We start from the raw sequence: 13,214 nt of genomic DNA, 5'->3' as shown, positions 1-13,214 counted from the left end.
TAAACTGCGCAAACTGCTCAGACACCTGCACAAATTGCTAAGCACTTCTGCAGTTTGTCAATGTCTTTCTTCAATCCATCAATCTTCATTTGTTTAAAACGAAAGCACATCACAAAATATCCTTCCTAAAATGTGGCTCCTCGGACAAGATGTCTTGTTCCAGGTGCAGCCTGAGCCGTATGCAGTAATTGCTTCGTGTGATCTGCTTCAGCCTAGGATCACATTAGCTTTTTTCGCAGCTGCATCACAGTGTTGGCTAGGGTGACCAACTGTCAGGATTTCCCCGGATTTGTCCTGGTTTTTGTTCTTTCCATGGTGTCAGGGGGGATTTTCTATAATTTTCAATAATGTCCTGGAATGACACACCTTCCCCTTTAAGGCTGCCATTAGCATGGCAGGAGGGAATGACATGCTTTCTTGAGGCACATCATTCCCCCACCCCGAGCTCCAATTGAGGTCTTAAAGGGGAAAGTGGGTCATTCGTGGACATTATAGAAAAGGCCCCAATTGGAGTGGATGGTGGTGGTGCAGAATGAAATCCTTTCCCCTCCTCCACTCCAATCGGGTTCGTTAAGGTGGCGGGGGAATAACGTACTTTCTGCAGGACTCAGAAAGCTGCTTCCCCCCACACACACTAGGTGTCCTCTTTTTTGGTTTCCCAAATATGGTCACCCTAGTGTTGGCTCACATCCAGCTTTTAATACACTCAGGGCGCAATCCCATATTCAAACGGAAAAACGTCCTACAACTCCAACTTTCCGCAGCCAACGTGTCCAAACACCTAGATTTGTTTCTTATTTACTGCTGCTAGGCCAAGTTTCCCTTTTGATCTTATTTTATACCTAAATGCAGGACCTTACATTCATTTCTGATGAATTTCATCTTAAGTTTCGACCCAGTGTTCTATCAATTGGTGGACATTTCCTATTGGAGGAATAAAGTTATCCATCGTACATAGGATTAGACTTGCTTCTATGTCTGTATGCCCATTTTTGCATATTTTCCAAAAGTATACATTTTTTCAGGCCCATTTTTTACAAAATGTGCCCATACTGTTGAACGTGCACCAGATTTTTCTTTCTTTCTTTGGCCCGCGAATCACATTGCAAGTTCGGAAATGCGTCTGAATCCGTGTTTCATCCAGAAGGTAAAACCTGGATAAATTCTGATCAAAAGTGAACCCAAATTCACAAATGAATTCCTTGTACATCCCTAAAGAGGGGACATTGGTGAGAGTGTGCTCTGCTGCCCTCTAAGGGCAGATGGACGCTACTGCACTTAGAACACAGCATTGTATTTCCAAACAACCTTTAAGATTTATTATTTAAATGTTATTTGACACTCTTGTCTGTTGTAACTGGGATGGGTTTGTAAGCCCAGCCTACTCTGAAATAAACATTTAGAATACAGCTGCCAGATTTAAAATGCTAACTTTGTAAACTTCCCAGAGTTTACACTTGCAGAGGGTTTTTGAAATTCGGTCAAAGCCTGCAGTATGGCCACACTGAACTAAACCCCAGTTGTCTATTTCTGGAAGCTACTGAGGTTGTGGAGTGTTATTCCAATAAGAAAGTGGGAAAAGAGCAGAAAAAAGATACGCCTTCAATATTCTAAGAAAGTGCCGTTCCATTTCTTCACACAATCATATACAGCGGTAGCCAAAATTGTGGACATGTTTTGCGACTTTGCAGGCTTATAGAAAATGTTCTGTTTCATGAAATTCAAATGTTTATATATCAATTGAAAGAGAATTTAATGCTGAATTCAATACAAAAAACAGAATGCAAATATCTGCAGTGCAAAAAAGTTATGCTTACTTTAGTCTAAAAGCAAACATGGGTGTGATTGAGAGAAGAAATGGATTGGAATCGCAAACCCTACTGGCCAATCACAGTCCTTGTTCTGGGGACCAATCACGTGGCAGTAGCTGCGATACATCATGATTCAAGGTGGGGAAACTCAGTTTTGCTGTTTGTTCTGTGACTGAAGCGCAATTGGAGATTGTGTGAATATTTGAAGTATTTTTCAAATTAAAAGTGAACGTACATACATCCTAAATAGAGCCATGGCACCAAAGAAAAGAGTTGATTGGACACCCAGGAAAAGAAGCAGGCTGGTTGTCTTTCAATTGATATGTAAACACTTGAATTTCGTGAAACAGAACATTTTCTATAAGCATGTAAAGTTGCAAAACATGAAAATTTCAAAAAGTGTCCATAATTTTGGCCACCACTGTAGACTGCAATTGATTCTAAACTATGTGGTGCATTTCATAGAAAGGCAGAGTATAGATGTTTAAAAATCACAACTTCTGAGAGTGAACTTGGGCGTTGAGTGCCGACAAAGATAGAGTCAAAACGGGGCCACTGAAAAGGGGGAGTCACCATCTTTGAGACACCTCAATGCTTGCAGAAGAATTCCCCCCACCCTAAAAAACAACGCCTAAAGGAATAACCCAATGAAGACTGAGCATGCTCAGTAGCTATGGAAGGTGGCACATCAAATGGAAAAGAGAAATGGAGGGAGTGGAATGGGGGTGGGAAAATTTTCAGGATATATATGCTTCTTTTCTTTCTATTCTAGTCTTAAGTAAAGTATAGGTTCCTTTTCTTCAATTTACTTCTTTGGTTTTCTTGTTAGTCTTGCTGATATCATGATGTTCTCCGAATTCGTTTTATTCTTATTTCTCACTTGAAAAAAAAATTGTATGCGTTTTTCAAACCAAACCTTTGGCATATGGTAATCTGAATTGAAGTGGGGTGGGGTCAGCTGTATTTCGGAGTACATCCCAAAGCAACGGACTCCAAGGCAGGGCTGAAAAGGTGCCAATACACTCCCATCTATGCTGTCCAAGATTCTCCGTGGAAAGGTATGTACATATGCGATAAATAACGAATATATAATAATCTTCCCAGATTTTATTTCCACGGCATGCAGAAGGATGGATCCCTCAACCATGTCAACTATTAATGCAATCCGACAAAATATAATTTGGCACACGTTTCAGAAAATAGCACACGTCTCGTTTGTACAGCTTCAGTTTAAACCAGGAATGGATCCTTGAATCTATGACATGTGGAAGACCCCCCTGATGTCTTCATTGTGGCAGCTAGACAACTGTTTTAAACAAGTCTTCAGCAGCCTCCAACCCAAGGCTTAGCCGTTTCCCCAAAATTCTAGCAAAGACACAGCTACATTCTTTATTAGTTTGAAAGCCAAGTCCTGTAAGTACAACTTGCTGAACTGCAATCTCATAACAATTTCTGAACAAGTACAGAACACTGACTTCTATTCTCATGGAGTTCAACATTCAAATTTGAAGTCGAAGTTGGGTTGCTCTTGGTAACGTAACCACGTGTCCACTAATGGATGTTTGATAATGCTAAAGAACTTCTTAAAACGCAACCTGGTCTCATCAAGGTAAAGTGGATTGCTTTGCATTTTACGATCAGTGAAACAAAGTCATGGGTTCTGGTAACAGTTTGTTGTTCCAAACCGGTTTTCTCAATCCAGTCAAGAAAGAAGGTGTCTCCCCTCCGTCCACATTTCCTCCTCTTACTTCTGTTTCTTATACTAAAAGGGTCAGGGAGAGAAAAACCAAAGCAGTGGATTAACAAAACGAATTATACCATGGATTCAACCCTTATTTTTCATTTATTTTAAAGATTTATATACCGTGCCTTCATTCCAAAGAGGATTGCAGGAGGACTGTACATAAAACTTTCTATACAACAACACAACCAAACGTCTAAATATAAAACAGTAACATCGAGAGGCATTAAAATTATTTCAACCTCCTTTAAAGTTACAAATTCTAAGTGTGGAATTCCTTTTCTTTCTCTTTTAATGCCTGTGCAAATAAAAAAGGATTTAACCCAGCCCTGAAAAGAACACAGTGGCAGCACCAGACATACCTCCAAAGTTGCTCAAAACCTTGTCCTCTCATCCACCGTGTTACAGTTTGCACAAACTAAAGTTCAAAAAGCCACATCCTGAGCAGAGAAAGCGCGCTGTGTAACACAGCAGAACCATCCCAGGTTTTTACTTATAATATTTTTTTGATTCGTAGCAGTTCTTATCTTTTGGTAAGCGCTTTTTATTTTAGAACAGCCATTATTTCTCTTTAAAAAAACGATAAAGAAAAGGTATAAATTAAAAAAAAAAAGGTATCCAGCTGACCTCTTGCAACTTATGGCTTTATGTTATAATTAATTAATATTTATTAATTTATACAGTGCTTATCATGTTTGCGAGCCTCGTGTGGCGCAGAGCGGTAAAGCAGCAGTTTCTGCAGCTGACACTCTCCCCACGGCCTGAGTTCGATCCCAGCGGAAGCTGGTTCGCAGGCAGCCGGCTCGGGTCGACTCAGCCTTCCATCCTCCCGAGGTCGGTAAAATGAGTCCCCAGTTAGCTGGGGGAAAGGTAATCACGGCCGGGGAAGGCAACGGCAAACCACCCCGCTATAAGGCCTGCCAAGAAAACGTCAGCGAAAGCTGGCGTCCCTCCAAGAGTCAGTAATGACTCAGTGCTTGCACGAGAGGTTCCTTTGCTTCCTAAGATCATAAGGACTAAGGGTTGTCACTACCAATATTCTTAAGAATAGGCAGGACTGGAATAGAATTTGAAGGAACTAAGAACTGTAAACAACAATAAACATTCTCTTTATTTCGCTACCATAAAACCACGTGTCAGTTTGGCTGTGTCTCCTGCTCTATTAGTTCATAAATAAACACATTCCATTAAACCTTCAGCCTGTTATATTCACAGAAAAGCCTTTTACAAATCCCCTTACCTTTTCCCTCTGCTATAAGGGAAAGGTTATACTTTTTTTTTCATCCTTTCCTCAGGTATTTAAGTGGTGGTGCTTAGCCTGAGGGAGGTGTGCGCGTCAAAGCCTTGTGTGTGAGGTGGTGGCATTGCACAGACACTTGCTTTTCGCCACGCTAGCGCATTGCAGATGGCACGTTCAAAAAACCTGCCCCTCAGCTAAGCACCCTGAGCGACCGTCCAACCTAAAGCTGACCCTGATGGGACACCATCTGATAGCCGCGCCTGCTGTCAGCATCTTGTGAAGTTTGGGCAAACGTGGCTGCCTGCTGTTACCTTGTTATCCTGTTATGTTGTTGTCCTATAAAGCCCTAAACAACTTGGGACCAGGATACCTTGCAGACCGCCTTCCCTTATATACACCCAGACGACATTTAAGATCTTCAGAGGAGGTCCTGCTAGTCCTTTTGCAACGAACGAAATGTCACCCTGAAGAACCTCGACGGCGGGCCTTCTCTGTAGCGGAAAACTCTTTGGAAAACCCTCCCTCGTACAGTTTGGGAGGCAGAAAATGCAAAATCCTTTAAACGCCCCCAGAAAACATACATACCTTTCACACAGGCTTCCGCTGGGCTGTCATTGATCTTTTCATGTTCTGAATTGATCTCCTAACGTTTTGAATTTATTGAATTCTTATTGTGTTTTATGGTTTTAACGGTGCACCGCCCAGAGAGCCTTGGTTATTGGGCAGTATAAAAATGCAGTAAAATAAATAAATAAGGAACAGTACTCAAGAGAAAGTGAGGGAATACTCACTTTCTCCATCACCCAGTCGGCGTCTTCAATGGCCCTCTTGATAATCTGCTGGATCCTCTCTGGACTGTCTTCGTCCGCATGGACTTGGAAGCTCTGCAAATCGATTGGCCGCCAAAGCAACCCATCCAGTTAGCGCCAACGGCTTGTTCTGATAACCGCGGCAGTAGTCTATTTATTTATTTATTTATTTAGTTAGTTAGTTATTACATTTATATTCCGCCCCATAGCCGAAGCGTTCTGGGCGGTTCACAAAAGTTAAAAACAGTGAACGTTAAAAACAAATATACAAAAATGTAAAAGCATATGAACAGCAATATCGATTAAAACAACTCTTCTGGGGTCTAGAGGCCTGGTACAGGCCTCTAGACCCCAGAAGAGTTGTTTTAAACGACTCTTCGTTTAAAATGGAGTTAAGAGGTGGAGTTAAGAGCCTGGAGTTAAGAGCCTGGACTTAGAGGTGGAGTTAAGAGCCTGGACCAGACCACCTCTTAACTCCGTGGCCTGGTCCAGACATAAAGGTCTTGGTCCGATAAACCAGGTGCCTTTGGATCAAGGACAAGGGTTGTGTGCTCACCTCTTTCCACCTCACACCGTAACGCAAGGGTTCCGTGGTTTTGTTCCGCCAAAATTCCCTCTTAGGTTTGAAATGGGAAACTGGGCTTTAAGCTCAGACAACGATCCTGGCTTCCAAACCAGAATCAAATTGTGATTTGCAATCTGGACTTATAGTCAGAACTGAAACCACGGTTTCCCAGTTCAGACGTAACAGGAAGCTGTGTTTTAACAAAGTCTGGAAGTCTCGTGTGAAGGCACGAGGGAGAAGAGGAGGGGAAAGCGTGTGGGCAGAACCACAATACCTGACGGAACACCTCTCCCGACGTGAATATACCCGGTCACTACGTTCAACATCTAAGGTCCTCCTCTGGGTGCCTACACCGAGAGAGGCTCGGAGTGTGGCAACGAGGGACAGGGCCTTTTCGGTGGTGGCCCCCAGACTGTGGAATGCTCTCTCTGATGAGGCTCGCCTGGCGCCAACGCTGCTATCCTTTTGGCGCCAGGTTAAGACTTTCCTCTTTGCCCAGGCATATGGCGGCACATCCTAATTGCCCACATGTTTAGTTTTTAAATCGGTTTTTAATGTTTTATGTGTGTATGTTCTGTGTTTTAGAGTTTTAAATTTTGTACACTTGTTTTTACCTCAATTTTAGAATTTCTGTAAACTGCCCAGAGAGCCCTGGCTATGGGAGCGGTATATAAGTTTAATAAATAAATAAATAGTTCTTGGTCCAATAAATCATGGTTTATTGGATCAACGTAGTTACACCTGAACTGGGCCAGTGAGGCTAAATTCCAAGTAAATGTGCATAGAATCAGAGCAGGGGTCCCCAAACTTTTGAGGCAGGTGGGCAGATTCAGAATTTTTAGGGAGTGCCGTGGGTGCTCTCACAAAATGGTTGCCATGTGGTATGGCCATCTGGGGAACCCCAGAGGGACAGATTGAGTTTCTGCACCTGTTTCTGAACCCCTGCACTAGCAAAGAGCAGGAACGGCATTACCATCACTTGTTTTCTTGCTTGATCTCTAGCTCTAGCCCAAGGGAGCGGAGGACAAATGGGGGGGGGGGGGGGGCAGCAGCGACAAGTGGTCATTTTGTCCAACCAACCACCCCCCCAAATAAAAACCTGGAATCAGCACCAATCTCAGCTTGCCTGTAAGTTTCCCAACCCCATCTGGCTGTCCATCATTGGGAACAGAACACTGGGCATACGGCGAGTTTGGTCCTGATTCCGCACAGCCCTCTGCATGCAGCGGCTGTCTCCGTACCTGCCGGATCGTGTGCTTGTAGTGGTCTCGGACGTTCTTCCCCGGCAGTTTCTTGCAGCAACGGAGCAAGTAGCGGTAGAGCTGCAACGGCCTCCTCACCAATTCTGCCCCGGGGAGGGGACCCATCGTCCACAATCAACTAGACAGAGAAATAAAGGTGGTGTGATAAAGCACAAGCATGTTTGCGGCCAACCAGACTGCACAAGCAACCCCAACAATGCCTGCATCCTTGAAAATAAAACCATAATATAAAATACAATATAAAAGCTCAACCAGATGAAAACAGCAGCAATGCAAAATTACAAATTTAAAACGCCAAGTTAAAGTTTATTTATAGACTGTTAAAATGCTGGGAGAATAAAAAGGTCTTCACCCGGCGTCTAAAAGCATATAATGTAGGTGCCAAGCGAACCTCCTTAGGGAGCTCATTCCACAGCCGGGGTGCCACAGCCGAGAAGGCCCTCCAGGACTAGCTTTGGCCTGGCTGAGAGTTTAAAATCGTTTTAAACGTTAGCCATTTTTATGTTTTTAAATTTTGTATATTGATTTTTAATATTCAGTCTTTAATCTTTGAAAACCGCCCAGAGAGTTTCGGATATGGGGCGGTATATAAATGTAATAAATAATAATGAAATAATAATGCTTCCCCTTTAAGCCTCTGAAATGGCTTACTGCTGAATTTCAGCAGCAACGCACTCAATGCACCACAACGTTTCAGTGGTGAAGCAGCAGAAACGTGGCCCGCAGGGGTATAAAGTGGCCCATGGAAACCGGCACCCCCCCAAATTGCCCATCCCTGGTCTAGGACCTGGGAAGGTCCAGGTTCAAAGCCCCAGTTGGCCATACATGAAGCACACTGCTTGTTCTATGCCAAGTTCTACATCTAGGAAATAGAAACCAAATGCACAGTTACAAGATGGGGGATACTAGGCTCAGCAATACTACAAACGAGAAGGATCTTGGATCTGTTGTAGATCACAAGTAGAATATGAGCCAACAGTGCGAGATGGCTGCAAGAAAGGCAAATGCTATTTTGGGCTGCATTAGGAGAAGTATAGCTTCCAAATCACATGAAGTACTGCTTCCTCTCTATTCGGCCCTGGTTAGGCCTCATCTAGAGTATTGCGTCCAGTTCTGGGCTCCACAATTCAAGGATACAGACAAGCTGGAGCGTGTTCAGAGGAGGGCAACCAGGATGATCAGGGGTCTGGAAACAAAGCCCTATGAAGGGAGACTGAAAGAACTGGGCATGTTTAGCCGGGAGAAGAGAAGGTTGAAGGGAGACATGATAGCACTCTTCAAATACTTAAAAGGTTGTCACACAGAGGGCCAGGATCTCTTCTCGATCCTCCCAGAGTGCAGGACACGGAATAACAGGCTCAAGTTAAAGGAAGCCAGATTCCAGCTGGACATCAGGAAAAACTTCCTGACTGTTAGAGCAGTACGACAATGGAAGCAGTGACCTAGGGAGGTGGTGGGCTCTCCCACACTAGAGGCCTTCAAGAGGCAGCTGGACAACCACCTGTCAGGGATGCTTTAGGGTGGATTCCTGCATTGAGCAGGGGGTTGGACTCGATGGCCTTGTAGGTCCCTTCCAACTCTGCTATTCTATGATTCTATGACCTTGGGTCTGGTCAATAGGTCTCTCTCGGGCTAACCAACACCACAGGGATGTTGTGGGGCTAAAATGGAGGGCAAAGGGCCATGTATGCTGACCCGAGCCGCTTGGAAGGTGTCTGGGATTAAAATGTAATAAATAAAAGTGGATCGTATGAATGCTGGAAAACAAGACCTCGTTCTGGAGCTCAGCACCAGTCGAAAACAAATTGTGTAAGACGTATCAACTTTTGCTCCCACCTGTAGAAAGCAAACCGAAAGGCATGCCAAGACTTGGGAGGGATTTACCGTCATCTAATCAAGATGTCAATTTAGCACCGATTTCACAGTTGGTTTGCCATCTGTGAAATATCTAAAAATTAACAACCTAGCACGGTTATTACATTTAAGAGTCACTCCACAAAGAAAGCACGGGAGGAAAGGTTTGCCACTGTTAGCACACCTACGCCACAGGCTGACTTATACCTACGCTCTGTCCCGGTTGTTTACTGAGCATTGGTGCGATTCCATGTGCTTTAATGCCCAATTGACTTTCTGTGGTCTCTCTACCGCACGAGGTTTAATCTGTCATGCTAGCTTTAGACAGTTTCACACCTTGAAATCACCTGTTCAAGTGACATGTGCCCCCCCCTCCAGCTCATTTTAATTAATGACTCATAGGGAGTGTAGAAAGGGGGTTTCTGCACTCCAAGGACCCTTGAGAAGCATTGCACGCAACGCACCACAGTAACAGTAAGAAGCAGGAACTTTTTTTGTAGCTGACCTTGCAAGTTTGCTCAGAAATGCTCTGCTAAGTTCAAAGGGGAATGCTTCCAAATAAGTACGTATAGAGCCACGCTGGATCAGACTAAGGGTTCATCTAATACCAGCTGTCAACCAGGGACCCACAAGCAGGACACTGGTGCAACCATACTCTCCCACCAGCAACTGGTGTATACAGGCTTTCTGCCGCCAATACTGGAGGTAGTACGTAGCCATGAGGACTAGTAGCCCTTGAAAGCCTTCTCCTCCAAATAAGTGCACACAGGATTGCCACCTATGCATGCTTACTCAGAAGAGAGTCCCACAGGGTGCAGTTCAGTGGCAGGACATACGCTTTGCACAGAAAAGATCGCAGGTTCAATTCCCGGTGTTTCCAGGTAATGCTGCGTTCTAATGGAACTTTCCTCCAGGTAAGTAGGAAATGACCTTACTAGCTGGAAGCAGCACCATGTACATTGATGGTGCTATATAAATAAATAAATAAATAAATAAATAAATAATAATAATAATAATAATAGACCACAAAGCTACTCTGGCTACCTTTTTGACCTCTTCAAGCCACCATACCGTTGTAGCCACCCGAAGCTGTGCAGTCCTACGGGCAATCTAAGTCATAGCCCTCGAATTCAGGGGTGCAGAACCTCTTCCACGCAACAGCCAAATTCAGTTTCGGAGACGCCGTTGGGGACATTGTTCCAGTGATGGGCTGAAGGAAAGCGGCAGGCTCATAGCGCAGAGGACAGGACAAAGTACCAAAAATATCACATATCTTAGCTTAAAGCTTCTTACCGGAGAGGTATTTCATTCTTTTAGGAAGGGGGGGGGGGAATTGCACAAAAGCCAGAAAACATACTAAATGATAAGTGGTCGCAGAGGGCTAAATTTGGCCCTCGGCCCTGACGCTCCGCTCTAATGGGTCGGTAGGAATTCCGACATGCTCGTTGGCCTATCAGGAGCGCCGTGCATTTCAACGCCCACTGCGCACAGGTATTGCGCACGCTCAGCCATTCCTGCTAGAAGAAGGGGCTCATTCTACTATGGACAAAAGGCAGGCCACATCCTCACCGCATCAGTGTTCAAGTGAAGCCCTTCCAAACGCGACTCACGGGCAGCATCAGGGGGGCGTGGGCCGCCTTCACTCCTGCGAGGCGGCCCTCAAAAGTGACACCAGCAACAGAACGTTGCAGTGCGGATGGCATGTTTGCACAATCCTCCCCATTGTACCCTCATTTTTCCCACTGCAAGGAACCCGGGGGTGCCCCCACTCTCCGTCGTATACTCCCAACAACCCTGTGAGGTTTGGCTAAGAGTTCCAGTGACTGGCCCAAATTCACCCAGCGAGCTTCAAGGATGAGTGAGGACTAGAACACGGATCTCTCGAGGCCCAGTACTGTAACCACTATGCCACACTACACACAGCACCGACAAATTCACGGAGGAGGAGAAGCCTATCAACGGTTAATAGACATGATAACGAAACAGACCTCTGAAAACTACTTGCTTGTCTGCTTTGCAGATGCGTTTGGGACATTAAACAACCTGATGCCCTCCAGATGTGCTAGGGGATTCTGGGAGTTGTAATCCAACACATCTGGAGAGCGTCAGGTTGGGGGAGGCAGCACCAGACGGGCCTTAGGTCTGACCCATCAGGGATTGCACGGTCACATCCATTCTACTGGGCAGCCTACCTTAAACACCACCATTGTCTCAACAGTGAGGCTGTTACCACGACTTTAAATAAAACATTTCTAGAATTGTCACATCGTCAACTCATTTTTAAAAAACGGGAGCGTCACGGCCATTCTTTGAGTGACCAGCCGTAGTTTATCGAAACTCAGTTTGATCAGAACTCTTTTCGGTTTTTGTTTTTAAATCGATTATTTTCACGTGGACGTATTTATTCTGCTGTTCACCGCTCCGAAATCTTTGGCTGTGGAGTATTTTATTCAAATACTGTGAATAAAAATTAAATAAATAAACCACCCGGCATGCAGCTTGCAGAAGCCGGAGTTAAAGCAGGGATTTCCCCAGATGAGGCAGCGCAGGAAAATAAGCTCCCCGCAAAAAAAGACTTCGCAGGGTCATTGTGAGGATAAAATGGGGCCGGGGGGGGGGGGGGAGAGAAACATGCTCCCCACATGAAATTCCTTGGAGGAACAGTGGTAGGGTGACCCTAAGAAAAAGAGGACAGGGCTCCTGTTTCTTTAACAGTTGTATTGAAAAGGGAATTTCAGCAGGTGTCATTTGTATATGTGGAGAACCTGGTGAAATTCCCTCTTCATCACAACAGTTAAAGCTGCAGGAGCTATACTAGAGTGACCAGATACAAAAGAGGGCAGGGCTCCTGCAGCTTTAACTGCTGTGATGAAAAGGGAATTTCAGCAGGTGTCATTTGTATATATGGAGAACGTGGTGACATTTCCTCTTCATCACACCAGTTAAAGCTGCAGGAGACCTGCCCTCTTTTAAATCTGGTCACTCTAGTATAGCTCCTGCAGCTTTAACTGTGGTGATGAAGAGGGGATTTCACCAGGTGCTCCATGCCTACTAATGACACCTGCTGAAATCTCCTTTTCTACGCAACTGTTAAAGAACTGATGGCCCTTAAACACTATCGTGTCTGCTGTAATACAGGAGCCCTGTCCTCCTTTTCATAGGGTCACCCTAAACAGTGGCATATTACTGTACCAAATTATACGCCTTACAGACACTCAATAGCCTCGTTGGCACCCATAGCTTTACCCAGTGCCCCTCACTGCCTTGCAGAGCTCCCTGTACATTCCTGCGTCCACAGCATACAGCCTCCTCCATCTGCATTGCACCCCAAAACTACATACAGCCCACTTCTCCTAATCTCTGCCTTCAAGCCTCTCCCCAATATTCAGCTTCCAACGGACCCGAGTGCACTGCAGTGCATTGAACCACGTTCTACTGTACTGCAGTGCATCCAACCCCACACACGCCCCCCCGCTCTCTCCCGATAGATGCCTGCTAGGCAATCCCCCCTTACCAAGGCACCAGCTTCCTTGTGGCGCATGCGCAGCCAGGCGCTTGCAGGACACCTTGCCAAAGCCTCCGCGGTTGGCTAACTCAGGGAAACTCAGAGCTAGGAAATATAGAGTAACGCTTTACCTTGCCTGGTTAGGTCGTTCCCGGGTTCGCATTTATTTATTTTTTTACGAGTCTGTGCAGAAGTGATGCCATTGATTTCATTGGGGATTACGCACAGAGAAGTGGGTCTAAGAATTTAGCCTCAATCTATGGAAATCAATTTAAAAATCTAGGATTCTGCCATAATTGTTAAGTAATTGGTCGCTTCCTTTCTCCCCCAAAAAGACATCAGCAAAGAGAGGCGCTTTCTAGCTCAGGTTCAATCTCATATGGATTTATTTTCCTTCCCCCTTGGTTTGGTTTTAAGAATTTTAAAT

At 44.9% G+C, this 13,214-nt stretch overlaps 1 protein-coding gene across 2 annotated transcripts; it reads right to left on the bottom strand.

Moving 5' to 3' along the window:
• Positions 1–2,903: 2,903 nt before the first annotated feature.
• LYRM9 (LYR motif containing 9) lies at positions 2,904–12,841 on the bottom strand. Of its 2 annotated transcripts, none has more exons than XM_063146513.1 (4): positions 12,797–12,841; positions 7,408–7,546; positions 5,584–5,676; positions 2,904–3,573 (listed from the first exon to the last, which is right to left on the bottom strand). In XM_063146513.1, the coding sequence occupies exons 2-4, from the start codon at positions 7,531–7,533 to the stop codon at positions 3,556–3,558; spliced, it is 237 nt and encodes a 78-aa protein (XP_063002583.1). In that variant the 5' UTR covers positions 7,534–7,546; positions 12,797–12,841; the 3' UTR covers positions 2,904–3,555. The 2 variants fall into 2 exon arrangements, with proteins under 2 accessions (XP_063002583.1, XP_063002584.1); XM_063146514.1 differs by lacking the exon at positions 12,797–12,841 and adding an exon at positions 7,781–7,803.
• Between the last annotated feature and the right edge of the window lie 373 nt (positions 12,842–13,214).

Source organism: Elgaria multicarinata, chromosome 22 (assembly GCF_023053635.1).
Source record: "Elgaria multicarinata webbii isolate HBS135686 ecotype San Diego chromosome 22, rElgMul1.1.pri, whole genome shotgun sequence".
NCBI classification, from domain to species: Eukaryota; Metazoa; Chordata; class Lepidosauria; order Squamata; family Anguidae; genus Elgaria; species Elgaria multicarinata.
Note: the sequence above shows the minus strand (reverse complement) of the source record. Positions and strands in the feature narration are given on the sequence as shown.